Source organism: Callospermophilus lateralis, chromosome 13 (assembly GCF_048772815.1).
Source record: "Callospermophilus lateralis isolate mCalLat2 chromosome 13, mCalLat2.hap1, whole genome shotgun sequence".
NCBI lineage: Eukaryota > Metazoa > Chordata > Mammalia > Rodentia > Sciuridae > Callospermophilus > Callospermophilus lateralis.
In genome coordinates this window covers 54,313,617-54,328,171 of record NC_135317.1, presented here as the reverse complement: position 1 = coordinate 54,328,171, position 14,555 = coordinate 54,313,617, and the positions used below count along the sequence as shown (strand labels likewise).

The following is a 14,555-nucleotide window of genomic DNA, read 5'->3' as shown; positions in this document are numbered from 1 at the left end:
GTATTTTTCAAAAATGTAAAGTTTAAAGAAGTATTTGTCTAGAATGTGCAGAAACCTCAGTTCAATTCCCTGTACCATCCAAAACAAACAAACCAACAAAAAACCATAGTAGACTGTTTGGTCAGGTTTGGGTGTGAAAAGAGAAGGACTCTGTAGGCAACCTGTTTTTTGTTACAAGAGCTTATGATTTGCTGTCTATGGAACAAATCTTGGTTGATTACAATTCTTACCAGTATCCTAGAAGAGTTAGGCATCAGTGATCATAAGAAGGCATAATTTTTGATCTTGCAGGCTAGAGTACAATGACTTCTTCGTTATTTTTTCCTTAATCACAGACATGTGTTGACAGGATACATGTATTGACACTATTTTGACAGAATACCTTGCAATATACTCAGCACTGTAAATAGTCTTTCATTCTTTTTGGTATGTTTCTTAATACAGTAAAAGATTGATAGTCATAGTTCCTAAAGCCTTCTCCTTCTTCATACATATTTTTGAACTGAAAAATGAGATTTGTAGTTTTTTAAATGAAGAGCTGTCCTAGCCAGAGAGCACTGAGTGCTCGTTCACAGCACCCAGTAGACTGTCTCAAAATGGAAATTTAAAATAAGTTTAAAGGTTTAGGGGTTTAGCTCTAGCATTAGAGTATTTGCCTAGCATATGCGTTGACTATCGAATGGTTTGTCTTTTAAATGGTTGAAATGAATGGGCTTATAGTTTAAAGTAATCATGTGATAAAAGTTGGATGGTACTTAAAAACTATTGAAAACAAAAAGAATGTACATTGAGAACTTAATAAGAATAATGAAAGCTTCTCAATCCATTTTGGGTATTATTAAAATGAATTAAAACTTAGTGCCTTAAAATTTCCCACCACAGAAAATATTGATTCAAACTTTGAAAGTTATTTCTAGAGATAAAATGAATCACCAGTTGTATAACATATCAAGTTCATATAAATCAGTTTTAGCAAATCAGCAGTTCTTTCTTTTAAATCAAATGTAAATAAACAAAAATACCAGATTTATACTTGTGTTCATTTATTTCAATAATGTCCCAATACTTAGTCCTTAGAAGAGTGAAGCAACAGTATAGTGATGGGAAAATGCAATCTAGTGATACATACTTTTTCCTCTAGTAACGGAAGGTTAAATGGGTGGCAAGCAGAATGCCTTAAACAAGATTGGTATATTGATTAAAGCGCTGATTTAACAGCTCGCAGTTTCCCCCTTGGAAACCTGGAAAAGATAAGCCAGCTGCTGTCTAAGAGTGCTCAGTGTCCACTGAGAGTACACTATCTATCATCACAATATGGTGATGAGAGGTGTTTTATGTTTGTGTTAATTTCCCCCACTAAATCAGTAATTATTACAATCCTGTCCCTGCTGTTTACCCTGCAGCTGTTTTTCCATTTGTCGAGAGAGCGGGTGTTCTCTGAGGACCGCACACGTTTCTATGGTGCAGAAATTGTCTCTGCCTTGGACTATCTACATTCTGGAAAGATTGTGTACCGTGATCTCAAGGTAAAAATTAAAAAAAAAAAAAAAGTAATCAAAATTTGTTTTTGCGAAGACTGTAGGGACAAAAAAGTAATTACAAAGTTATATCATTTTAGAAAAACAGATTTAGTTTGAAAAAAGCTATATTTAGAAATGTAGTTTACTACATTTGACAGGAAATGTTAGTCACAAATGTGTATGATATTGCTTTATGTCTGAGTTTTTGGTGTGCAGAAAAATTTCTGTGTGACTACTCTAGTTAACTATGATCTATTAATAATTTTCCTCTTAATGTTATAATTAGAGAAGTGTTAAAAACCTGAGTCAAATTCAAATAACTTTAGAAGTAACATTGTAATGTTTCATTATTTATTGATGAAGAAACTTTTATAATAAGAATATTAAAAGGAAAACATTCATTATGGTTTTAGTGTTAACTTTTTGGTGAGTTTAAGTACCTAAATGTTTTAAACTAACCTTTTATTCATTTGCTTAGTATTTTTATTTATAAAAGCTCAGTGATTGTTTTGTTGGTAATAGAGCTTTGTTTTTTCAATGTTCTTTTATGATAAGACCCTAAGAATGGCTCAAGATGGGTAAACATTCTTTAAAGGCCGGACAGTAATTTTTTTCTCCTTTCTGCTCATAAAATCTTTGTTCAACTATTCAACTTTGCCATTGTAGTATAAAAGCAGCACCAGACATTATGAAAATGAGTATGTTCAGCTGTGTTCCAATAAGACTTTATTTGCTGAAAGTGGTTAGATTTGGTCCACATATCATAGTTGACTGATCCCCAGAGTAGATTTTAATAATAATTCAAAATACTGTTATAAGTAAGGTTGGCTATATTAAGGAAATTTGTACCGTGACATATTTTGAAAAAATTCTAAATGTTACTATCTTTTTAAAAAATATTTTTAGTTGTAGATAGACACAATACCTTGTTTTATTTATTTATTTTTATGTGGTGTTAAGGATCGAACTCAGTGCAAACTCTACCCCTCTACCACTGGGCTACAACCTTAGCCCTTACTATCTTTTTTAAAAAGTAAATCATGTAATGTGGGACTGAATTGCTTTGTTGAGCAAAGTCTAATTTATTTAAGATATGATTTGATTTATAGAAATAGAAGTTAGGTGAGATTTTTTTATGGAATTCTATATTGTATAAAACGAAGTATGTGTTTAAGAAATCACAGTTATCACCTTACTCCCACCTCACTTTTTAAAAAAAAATACCTGCGATTGTTAAGTTATCTAATTATTTGAGCTGTTGTCTAAGTTATTTAAAGATATTCTAGCATTTTCATTTATGTATGGGTGACCTTGGTGAGTAACTGTCTTGCAAAGTATTGTTTTTTAGAATGTATAATATCTAAATTTGTATAACTTATTACTCATTAAAATTTAAAAGAGGAAAAATGAAGTAGATAACTATAAAACATCTAATCAAGAATGATTATCTTAAGGGCCAAAATGAACTAGAGATGAGTCAATCATATAATTGCATTCAGTTTGTATCTTTCTTTATAACTAGGAATATGATATAATTCAACAACCTTACATTTATATCTGAATGACCACTGATTCTATAATCTTGTTTAAAGTCTTAAATATAGATGCTTTTAAATAAATTAGTTATATGGTATTGCAAAATATATATTTTTTTCCAAATATATTTAGAAATAGCTCTAATTCCATTTCCTCCACTCCTACTTCATGTTTTATGAATCCTATTTGTAGGGAGGAAGATCAGGAGAGACCCAGATTTAGGTAAATAAGAATAGTTTTGAAATAATGGGTAAAATATCCAAAATACTCAAAATCAGAAGAAAGAATCATTGACTTAAAGAAATCTAAAGAATCTTCATTTGATTGCTAGCAAAGACTATGGAATGTTACAATTTGAACAGTCTTGATTAATATTTTCCATTAGTCATTTCTTTTTTTCCCATTAGTCATTTCTAATCAAATAAATCAATATATTGAGTTTGAAATTTATATTGAAATTCATTAAATATGTTTTTTACCCTATCCTTTGTGATGATGAAATTAGACTAAGTTTACTAAAACTATAACAAAAAGTACTTATTTTATATATGAATGTCCAACTTGTAGTTACCGCATGTATAGACCCTGACTTTACTACACAATTAAGTGATTTCTGATATCTGAGTTTATTTATTTTTGCAGCACTGGGGATCAAACCCAGGGCCTCATGCATGCTAAGCAATCTCTCTACTACTGAGCTATATCACCAGCCCTAAGTTTATTTTTGTAAAATCTTGCCTTAACTTAAAGATATAAGTAAATGTATAGCATAGGATAGAAACTGTAGGAATGTATAACCAAGAAAAATTTATACAATGTAAGAAACCAAACATTCAAAATTTATACAAGTGTGAATTATATCCATAGTATGTAGTATTATGTGTACACAATATATGAGATCATTTAGATAGGCTCACAGAAATTTAGATCTAGTACATGTTTTGCAGGTGATGTTCAAGTCTAGTGGAGTTATAAAAGAGTTATAAAAGTAATGGAATAAGGTGGTGACACAGTCGAGATTATTAGAGAGCATGTGTGTTTTGTCAGCTTTTTGTTACTATTGGGAAGTACCTGAGATAATTAACTTATAATGAGATAGGGTTATTTTGGCTCACAGTTTGGAAAATTTCAGACCAAGGTTAATAGGACCCATTGCTTTGAGTATGGGTACTATATGGCAGTGATGGGAAATGTGTGGTAGAACACATCGCATTAGCTAGGAAGCAAAGAGAAGAAGAAAAAACAGACTATATTCCAGTATCCACCTCAACAGAATGGCCTCAGTGACCAAAGGGTTTTCCTCTGGACTCCACCTCCTAAAGGTTCTACCACTTACCAATAGCACCACGCTGGGGTTAGTTCATTAACACATGGGCATTTTGGAGATGTTCAATATCCAAACTATCATATCATGAATCCTAATTCCTAATTCTTTTTTTTAAAGCATTCTTTCTAATGTTGAAATGAAATCTGGATAGGGGAATGCATTGGATTAACTCTAGAAGATCTTTGTAAAGCTAAAATTCAAATTAACCTGCCAAAGATAAACCAATGAATGTTTCAAATATATTTGTACTCGATATATTAAAAACAGTGTTAACAAAAACTGATTTAGGTATTCAGTTTACTTAGTCTCAGATTTATCTCTGATTTTATTACTAATGAGGTGATGACTATTTAACTGCAAATTTATTTGAGATGCCTATGGTAGCTGCACTTTTCTAATCAATGCCTGTTTGCTACTTCCCAGTTTAGCATTGGAAGCAAAATTTTATTTCATGTTGCAGGTTAGCTTAAGATATTTTATTGGTTTCTATTTCCTAATAACCTGGTGTTGATAGCAACAGGTATATTATTGAAACCTTTGCCATTCTTTAGAAGGTAAGTTTGCTAAATTTATTAATACATGTCATGATATGAAATTGTGTTTTATCAAAGAACTTATTAATAAATGTAGTTCCTGATGATTAGTTGGCAAAAACTGATTTTATTTTATTATAGCATAAAATTTTGAAGAAATCTCTTCCAATATCTCTTCAGTAGTGCAAATTATATATTAAATCTTCTTTTCTTCCTATATTTATTTTGCAAGTACAAACTTTATTTGTAGTAACCACTGCTATCCAAGTTCGGATGAGACTAAACAGGGAAATGATCTTGGAATTCATTAAGAATTAATTTCTCCAACAGTTTATAAGGGTGGTGGTGGATAATTCATAAATGACTGGTATGTTTTATGTGTGGAACATCTAATCTTATTTTCTGCCTAATCAGAGAATATTTAACTATTTATGTCATTAATATGAGAAACCACCAAAGAAGATTGAGATCATTTCTAAGACTTATTGATAACACAAGGGATGGTTTCAGAATCTTTTACCATGGCCCTCCTAATCTTTATCTCAAATAACACACAATCGGAAAAAACATATTTCTTTATATGCGAAGTCTTAAGTCACATTACTCAATTCCCACTTTTAACCAGACTTGTCACACTGTATTTCTTCTTTTCTAGAATTTTTTGTGGTGCTGGGGATTGAACCCAGGGCCTTGTGCATGTGAAGCAAGCACTCTACCAACTGAGCTATATCCCCAACCTTTTTTTCTAAAAATTTTAATCCCCTGCTGTTGAGAATAGTTTTTACCTTTGAAGTCAAATTGTGCTATTATGGTATATCGCTTATTTGTAGCAAATTTCTTAAATAACTTAGCATTCCTTTTATGGAGTCAGGAGACCATCTCCACTATTATACATTATTAATCTTTTTCTAGATTAGGAAAGTCAAAAGTGAAGAAATGTTCTTTCATTATTTCAGCATACTCAATTCCATGGTCATTTAGTTCATACAGATCAACTTGTGACATTTTGGCACTTGGATGCAATGTGGAAAATAGGAATTCCTTACTACCTTCATGGGCCTGAGGCTGTCTTGGTGCCTAAAACTGTTTGAAATATCTCTGCTAAAGTCTGATATAAATTTAAGTGAGGAGAATTGTTTACTGGTAATTCTGCAACACGTGGTACCTGTAGGAACTATTTTTGTTCTTTTGTTTATTCACAGTGTCAGTCATTTAAATAAAATGATACCATGCATATTTTAAACTTTCTAATAGCCTGGCCTGTGCAAGAACACAGCTTCCCAGTCTGTGTGCCACATTACAGGTGTGTCCAAGCTTTCCTCAGCTAGGAACCTTTGCAGAGACATTTCTAGGCCATCAGTTCCAGCGTCCGACAGCCTGTCAGCTAATCTGAGTGTGCCCCACAAATTTTATTTTTTATTGTACTGTGAAATGTAAAAGATTGAGAAGCACTGATTCAAGATAGCTAAGATTTTTAGAATTTAATTTGATTTTAGGAACCAAGAAAATCAGGAAGAAACTTATTACTTTCTTGTAAATTTTTTTGTCTACAAAGAACAAAGGTTAAAAAAGATCTCAAAGTCTGTCATTTCCTCATTTTTTTTAATTTTTTTTTTTTTTTTTAGAGAGAGAGAGAGAATTTTAATATTTATTTTTTAGTTTCGGCAGACACAACATCTTTTGTTTGTATGTGGTGCTGAGGATCGAACCCGGGCTGCACGCATGCCAGGCAAGCGCGCTACCGCTTGAACCACATCTCCAGCCCTGTCATTTCTTCATATACATACTAAATCAAGACCTCTGTCAAATAATTCCTGCTCAGAATAAATTTGACAAAATAATACTGTGTGCAAGTGAAAATATACCACATTGAATTCTATCTTTATGTATACTATAAAGCACCTATTAAAATATATAATGAGTGGAATGTGGACCAGTAGAGTAGAAGAAGGGAAATAGAGAAAGAAAGGAAAGGAGGGAAAGGAAGGCCACCAGGGACTGAAATGGAGTAAATTAAGTTCCATGCATGTATGATTGTATCCAAATGAATCCACCTATTATATACAAATATAATGTATCAGTAAGAACAAAAAACAAAACAAAAAACTTTTAAAACTTTATGCCTGCCCATTTTAATTAATCGAAAGATGTCCCTTTTTTGTTGAAATTCAATGGGTATTGTCTCTCCTCAGAAGCATGAACTTGTTTTGTATTTTTAGTTTTTTGGTTTGGGGTTTGTTTTGTTTGTGCAATGCTGGGAATCAAACCCAACATTGTGCACATGAGGCAAGGGCTCTACCATTTAGCTATATCCCCAGCCCCCAAAGTGAACTTTAATATAACAACCCTCTAACTCATACAGATAGTAAGTTTTATTCACATTTTTAATATACAGTCTTTTCCTCATAACCTTCTATTTTACTTCATCCCTGCTTTTATCATTGGATGCACCCATTAATCATAGCCTACTATTCTATTCAGTCTTCAAAATCAGTACTAACTATATAACTTAAACATATGCATTTAAAGTTTTAGAAATAAAGAGTGCTTCAACAGTGCATTTTGCATTTTATGGCTATTGAAGGGAAGAAGAAAAGCCATGAAATTTAGAAGAAAGAACCAAAAGAACCATTTATAAATAGTGGGGGGGGTGTCCTAAAAGTGTCTAACACTCAAATTATGTTAATGTTAAATGCAGAGGAAGTAATTTGCAGATGTTTAGGTAATATTTCAGTCATTGATATTCTTTGAAAAGATTTTTAGGTGATTCTGTGCATTCTGCAGATTGATAACTCACACAACTTGTACCTGTATTTTCCTGAAACTTTGTTAATGCATCTTGCCATGAAATAATCATTTACTTTGTAACAAGAGTGGACATTTAGTTGCTTTCCTGGCTTATTTTTATACAAGATTGCATTTGGTGGTTTTTTTGTTTGTTTGGTTTTTGGAGATGTTTTTTTAAGGTGATGCATCTGTATTGGTTTGTACTTTTAATGACAAATTGTTTTTTCATTCAGCAAAATGACATTTCAAGATAGTGATATACGGAAGAAAGTAGACCAATGACTTAAATTATGGGATATTATGTGTATTATTTTATTCAAAAGAAATTGCATGTTGAAAAGTATTTTTAATGAAGTCATTGAGCTGACAAAAGTATTTTATGGAGTTGTATTCCTGAACTTTGGTCTTTTAAAATACAGTTTGTTGTTTAGAAGTGCACACACTTTGATAACTTACCATGACCATTGAATAACCATTGAATTCTCCATGTTTAAACAATTATTGTTTATTGAATGCTTAAGTTTTCCTGTCAAAGTCTCTTTGAATTCTCAGAATCTTACATTGGATTACTTTTATTGTTTGCCTCTGTTTTATAGATGAAGTTGAGGCACATAGAAATTAACATGTCCAAGATCACATAGGAAGAAAGAGTAAAGCTTGATTTTAATATAAAACCCTTGAACTTGAACCAGAATCTTACATTGTATTACTTTTATTGTTTGCCTCTGTTTTATAGATGAAGTTGAGGCACATAGAAATTAACATGTCCAAGATCACATAGGAAGAAAGAGTAAAGCTTGATTTTAATATAAAATCCTTGAACTTGAACCAGTATTCTTATCCATTTTGCTCCTATGGCCTCTCATGTACTATAAGACTTTGCCCCATTGCTACAACCCTCATTCCATCTCTCACAATCATCCTTTGGTTTACCTTAGGTCTTATTACATCATCTAATTTTTAAAAATCTGATTTACAAAGCAAGCAGGGTGACCAAGTATCTTGGTTTGTCCAGGACTACACTTTCAAGTTTAGTGATCTAAGAAACCTCTCAGTTCTTGGCTGATAGGGGTAGTCGATAACCATCATCCTATTCTTCACACAACTCTATCCTTACATCACATTTTATTTCTGATCCCTTAACCCTTGGTGTGAGATTCAGAGTTGATATATATCAAGGTAGAAAATTAGGTGCAAGTCTTTTTTAATATTGCTTAATATTTAAAAATGGTGTTTATTTCTGAAATGCAGACAATCTTTAGAAACTATTTTGAAAATGTATATTCCAATAAACTGAAAAGTCTAGAAGACATTAATAAATTTCTAAAGATGTATAACCTGCCCATATTGAACCAGGAAGATAGAGAAAACCTAAATAGATTACAATCAACTAATGAAATTGAAATAGAATTAAAAGCCTTCCAACAAAGAAAAGCCCAGGACCAGATGAATTCTCTGCTGAGTTCTATTAGACCTTTAAAGAAGAAAAAACACCAGTCTTTCTCAAATTATTTCATGGAATTGAAAGGGAGGGAACACTACCTAAAACATTCTATGAAGCCTGTTTAACCCTGATACCAAGATCAAATAAAGACACATCAAAGAAAGTAAACTACAGATCAATATCCCTGATGACCATAGATGCAAAAATTCTTAATAAAGTAGTAGTAAACAGCATTTAAAAAACACCTCAAGATAATTCACCATAATTAAGTTGGTTTCATCCTAGGAATGCAAGGTTGGTCAACATAAACCAATGTAATTCACCACATAATTAGAATTAAGGACAAGAATCCTATGTTAATCTTAATAGAAGCAGGAAAGACCTATGATAAAATCCAGCACTGGAGAAACTAAGATTAGAAGGAACTTACCTCAACATTATAAAGACTGTATATGATAAATCCAAAGCAAGCATCATACTAAATGGAGAAAAATTGAAAGTATTTCCTCTAAAAACAGGAACAACTTTAGCCAGAGCAATCAGGCAAGAGAAGGAATTAAATGGATACAAGTAGGAAAAGAAGACATCAACTATCTTTGTTGCTGATGACATCCTATATCAAGAATACCCAGAAAACTCTGCTAGAAGACTTCTAGAGCTGATAAACGAATTCAACAAAATAGCAGGATACAAGACGAGCATTCATAAATGCATAGCTTTCCTATATTCAGTAGTAATTTTGCAGAGAAAGAAATCAGGAAAACCATTCCATTCACAATAACCTCAAAAAATTAATTGAAAATTAATCTAAGGAGATGAAAGGTCTCTTGATCTTTCACCAATGATAATTATAGAACACTGAAGAAAGAAATTGAAGAAGACCTTAGAAGATGGAAAGACCTCCCCTACTCTTGGATAGGAAGAGTTAATATTGTCCATATTACCTTAATTAATATACAGATTCAATGCAGTTTCCATCAAAATACCAATAACATTCTTCACAGAACAAGAAAAAATAGATCTAAAATTTATTTGGAAGAATGAGTGATCCTGAATAGTTTAACCAAGTCAGAGCAAGAAAAGTGATGGAGGCAGCATCACAATACCTGAACTCAAATTTAACTGTAGAGAAACGATAACAAAAACAGCATGATTTTGGCATCAAATAGACATGAAGACCAAACTAATAGAAGAGAAAGAGATAAGTCCACATAGTCATCTGATACTTGACAAAGACGCCAGAGATAGGTGTTGGAGAAAAGATAGCCTTAAATGGTACTGGGACAACTAGATATCCATATGTAGAAGAATGAAGCTAGATCCCTATATCTTATCCTACATGAAAGTCAAATCAAAATGGGTCCAAAACTTGAGAATTAGATCAGAAATTTTGATGCTGCTAGAAGAAAACATAGGGTCTACATTCCAGCATATTGGTGCAGGTACTACATTCCTTAAAGCTCAAGAAATAAAACCAAGTATCAACAAATGGGATGTGATCAAATTAAAGAGCATTTACACACCAAAGGAAATGCATAAAGAACCTACAGAATGGGAGAAAATCTGTGCCAAAGGCTCCTCTGATAGGGGATTTATATCCAAAATACATAAAGAATTCAAAATCTTAACACCAAAAATCAAACCAATCAATAAATGGACAAAAGCATTAAATAGACATTTGTTAAAAGACAACCACAAATGGCTAACAAACACATTATAAAATGCTAAATCTGTAGCAGTCAGGAAAATAGAAATCTAACACTAAGATTTCATCTCACTCCAGTCAGAATGACAGTTATCAAGAATACAAATAATAATAAATGCTGGTGAGGATTTCAGGGAAAAGATAAATTTACACATTGCTGGTGGAATTGAAAGTTAGTATAAATACTATGGAAAGCAGTATGGAAACCCCTCAAAAAACTAAGAATGGAACCACTATATGATCCAGGTATCTCACTCCTTGGTATTTATTCAAAATAATTTAAAGCATCATTCTGTAGTGATACAGCCACCTCAATGTTTATAGCAGCATAATTTACAATAGTCAAATTACAGAATCAACCCAGATGTCAATCAAAAGATGAATGAAATAAGAAAATGTGGCATATATACTCAGTGGAGTTTTACTCAGCCATAAGAAGAATGAAATTATGGCATTTGCCAATAAATGGATGGAAATGGAGAATACCATACTAAGTGAATAATGTCATACTGAGAAATTTAGAGGTTGAATGTTTTCTCTTTTATGTGGAAGCTAGAGTAAAACAAGGAAAAGAAGGCGGGAGGTCATACCATGGATATATAGGGAAAATCAGTGGAGTAGAAGAAGGAAATAGAGAGGGACAGAAGAGGAATGGGAAAAAGAGAAGAAAGATGGAGTAAATTTAACAAAATCACATATGTGCATATATAAATATACCAAAGGGAATTTAACCTATCAGTGTTGGTGGAAAGCACCAATCTAGGATGGATAAATGAATGAGCAAGGGGAGGATTAGTGGAGTGGGTAGACGGGGGAGGAGCCTGCACTGAAATGGAATGGGTCATGTTCTATGCATGTATGATTTTTTTCAAGATGAACTCAGCTACTGTGAATAATTATAATCTCTTAAAGAAAAACAATGTTTATATACAATGATTGTTCTGTGTGCAATGATTCAAAATAGCTTTGTCAGAATGTAGAGAAATAATGCATGCTATCATGTTTCTGTGAATGTTTTTTCATGCATATAAAGCATATGAAGATGTGGGTGTGAATGGAATGGGTTAGAAAATTCATTCACATCTTGTCTAATATTATCATGTATTATTTGAAGTTTTTGTAAGAATTTTACAAAAATTCTTACAAAATTTTATGTATTATGTTAATAAAGGAAGTCATGTTTTTAAAGCTCCTTTCCAGCATTTTAAAATTGTATAACATTCATATATTTAAACAATCAGCATATTTTTAAGAATAAGGCAAATTTGTATTCCACAAAGCAAAAGGAGCTTCAGTATATACATCTATCTTATGCAAAGTTAGGGGAGGTAAGATGAAGGAGTGTTGTTTGAAAGAGATGGTAAAAGGAGAGAAATCAGAGACAGGAGGAAGAGAAAGAAGATTTAACAGAAGAAAATAAAAGTAGAGGAACTCTTGATACTTTTTGAGTAGATTTAGCAAGTTAGGCTTGATTTCTAGGTTCTAATTGGTAGAGAAGAATAAAAAAGATATAAAATATTTGAATTTGCCTAAAAATTATTTTTAAGAAATATTCAACAGTATATTTAGTGTTTATTCAGCCATACCTTGCCTGCCTATAGTTAATTCCTATCAGCTGATTAATGCACTGATTAGGTAAAGGCTCTCATGACCCAATCATTTTACCTCTGAACTTTCTTGCATTGTCTCATATATGTGCTTTTGGGGATAACTAAGATCTAAACCATAATAGTGATGATAATCATAGTTTGGGTTGAAGCTGAAGGGGAGATCGGTCAGTTATATTATTGTTTTTAGTTGCGTTGGCTTTGCATTCCTGCCCCCTTGCATTTTATCATTTTCACTTGAGGCAGATAGTCTTGCTACTTGGTTAAATCTAAGACTCCCTTTGGTGTTTTTGAGTTAATAGGTTCAAAGAGATTCAGACTTTACATTAGTGCTACATATTTTTTTTAATTGTTGAATGTTTGACTTCAATATTCTTTTTTTATGTTTCAAAGGATTGGTATTTCTTTATTACAAAAAAAATGCAAAAAAGGATATCACCTTAATTTACAAAATGAGATTTAAGTTTGGTTTACAACCATCACCAAAAAACATTTCTGTATGTGAATATTTTGTAATAGCGATAGATTCCCAAGAGAAATTGTTGAAATCCATCTTTCTGTATCTAGAAGATACTCATCTCTTTGGGATTGTTTATATCACCTTTTATTTGAAATAAAAAAAGAGGATTAATATTTGCTTGAAAAGTTGATTAGGCTTTAAAGCTGTACCACTCTTTCCTTTGGTTTAAAAATCAATTCTTTTGTCATCATGAATATTTGAAACAATGTTTCTTTTTCACATGAAGCAACAATGTTTGTAAGTACTGAAAGTTTTGTTAAACTGCCTCTATGTTCTCTTTCCAAAATACTCTATTCAGCATTCAATTTCAAGATTGTATTTTCCTATTGTTGAAGTCTATAAAACCATTTATGTTTATTTTTTAATATACAGTTGGAGAATTTGATGTTGGACAAAGATGGACATATAAAAATTACAGATTTCGGACTTTGCAAAGAAGGGATCACAGATGCAGCCACCATGAAGACATTCTGTGGTACTCCAGAATATCTGGCACCAGAGGTAGGCTTCAGTTCCATTCATAGGGAAAATAGCATTGATAGAAAGTTTCATAAAGTAAACCATGTAGCATTTTTTAATTCTTAAAAATTGCAGTACTTTTTTTACCTGGATGTCAACCTGAATAAAATGTATTTTGTTTTGACTTTTTAAAAATGAAATATTTTAGGGCCATGATTATATAAAGGTTAAGTGTATCAGTACAAATTTCCTAACTAAATTAGATTAAATCAATTTTATTTCTAGGCTATGCATTTTATTACTTGGTTATATCCATTTTGATTCATTTACCAAAATATTAAAATTGAAGGACTTCAGCAAGAATGTTCACAGTTTCATAATCCATCTTAGGTTTTAGTTAAAAACAAAGATTATGAGCTGGGGTTGTGGCTCAGTGGTAGAACGCTTGCCTTGCACTTATGAAGCACTGGGTTCAATCCTCAGCACCACATGAAAGTAAATAAATAAAATAAAGATATTGTGTCTATCTACAACTAAAAAAATAAAAATAAATAAAACAACAAGATTATAGTGATTATTGGATTTCTAGTATTTTGTCATACTTAACTACTAGAAATTATTGGGAAAATTACTACCTACATTGGAGTTCATATCAATAGGCGTTCCAAATGGGTGCCCTCCTTGTGCTAAGGTTTCCACAATAATTTGTTACTTTATTCAAATATTTATTAGGTATTTTCTGGGTAATATGATTACAGGAGCAAGACAGAGGAGGATCCTACCCTCTTACTACTAATGGAAGGAGACAGAATAAAAATAAATAAGTTCCATAAAAGGAAAAAGGCAAGATAAGGGAAAGGATGTGGTGTGATATGGTAGCTATTGAAGATGTTCCAGTTGCTATTGCTATGTAACAAACTACCCCGGTACTGTGTGGTGAAAAATGCAATTTATGTGATCATGGATTTTTCTGAGTCAGGAATGCAAATGGAGACAGCAGTAATTTCTTCTCCACTATATTTGTGGTCTCATCTACAGTAGGGAATTGACTCTGGCTAGAAGCTAGAATCACCTGGAAGTATATTCACCCACATATCTGACAGTTGCTTCTATGTCC

At 32.1% G+C, this 14,555-nt stretch overlaps 1 protein-coding gene across 5 annotated transcripts in view; it reads left to right on the top strand.

Moving 5' to 3' along the window:
• The window catches only part of Akt3 (AKT serine/threonine kinase 3), a 282,729-nt gene that overhangs the window by 218,179 nt on the left and 49,995 nt on the right, over window positions 1-14,555 (top strand). For all 5 annotated transcript variants that reach the window (XM_076832053.1, XM_076832051.1, XM_076832056.1 and 2 more), the window contains 2 exons: window positions 1,404-1,526; window positions 13,352-13,480. In XM_076832053.1, the coding sequence (XP_076688168.1) occupies window positions 1,404-1,526; window positions 13,352-13,480 (252 nt within the window). The remainder of the gene's footprint in view (window positions 1-1,403; window positions 1,527-13,351; window positions 13,481-14,555) is intronic.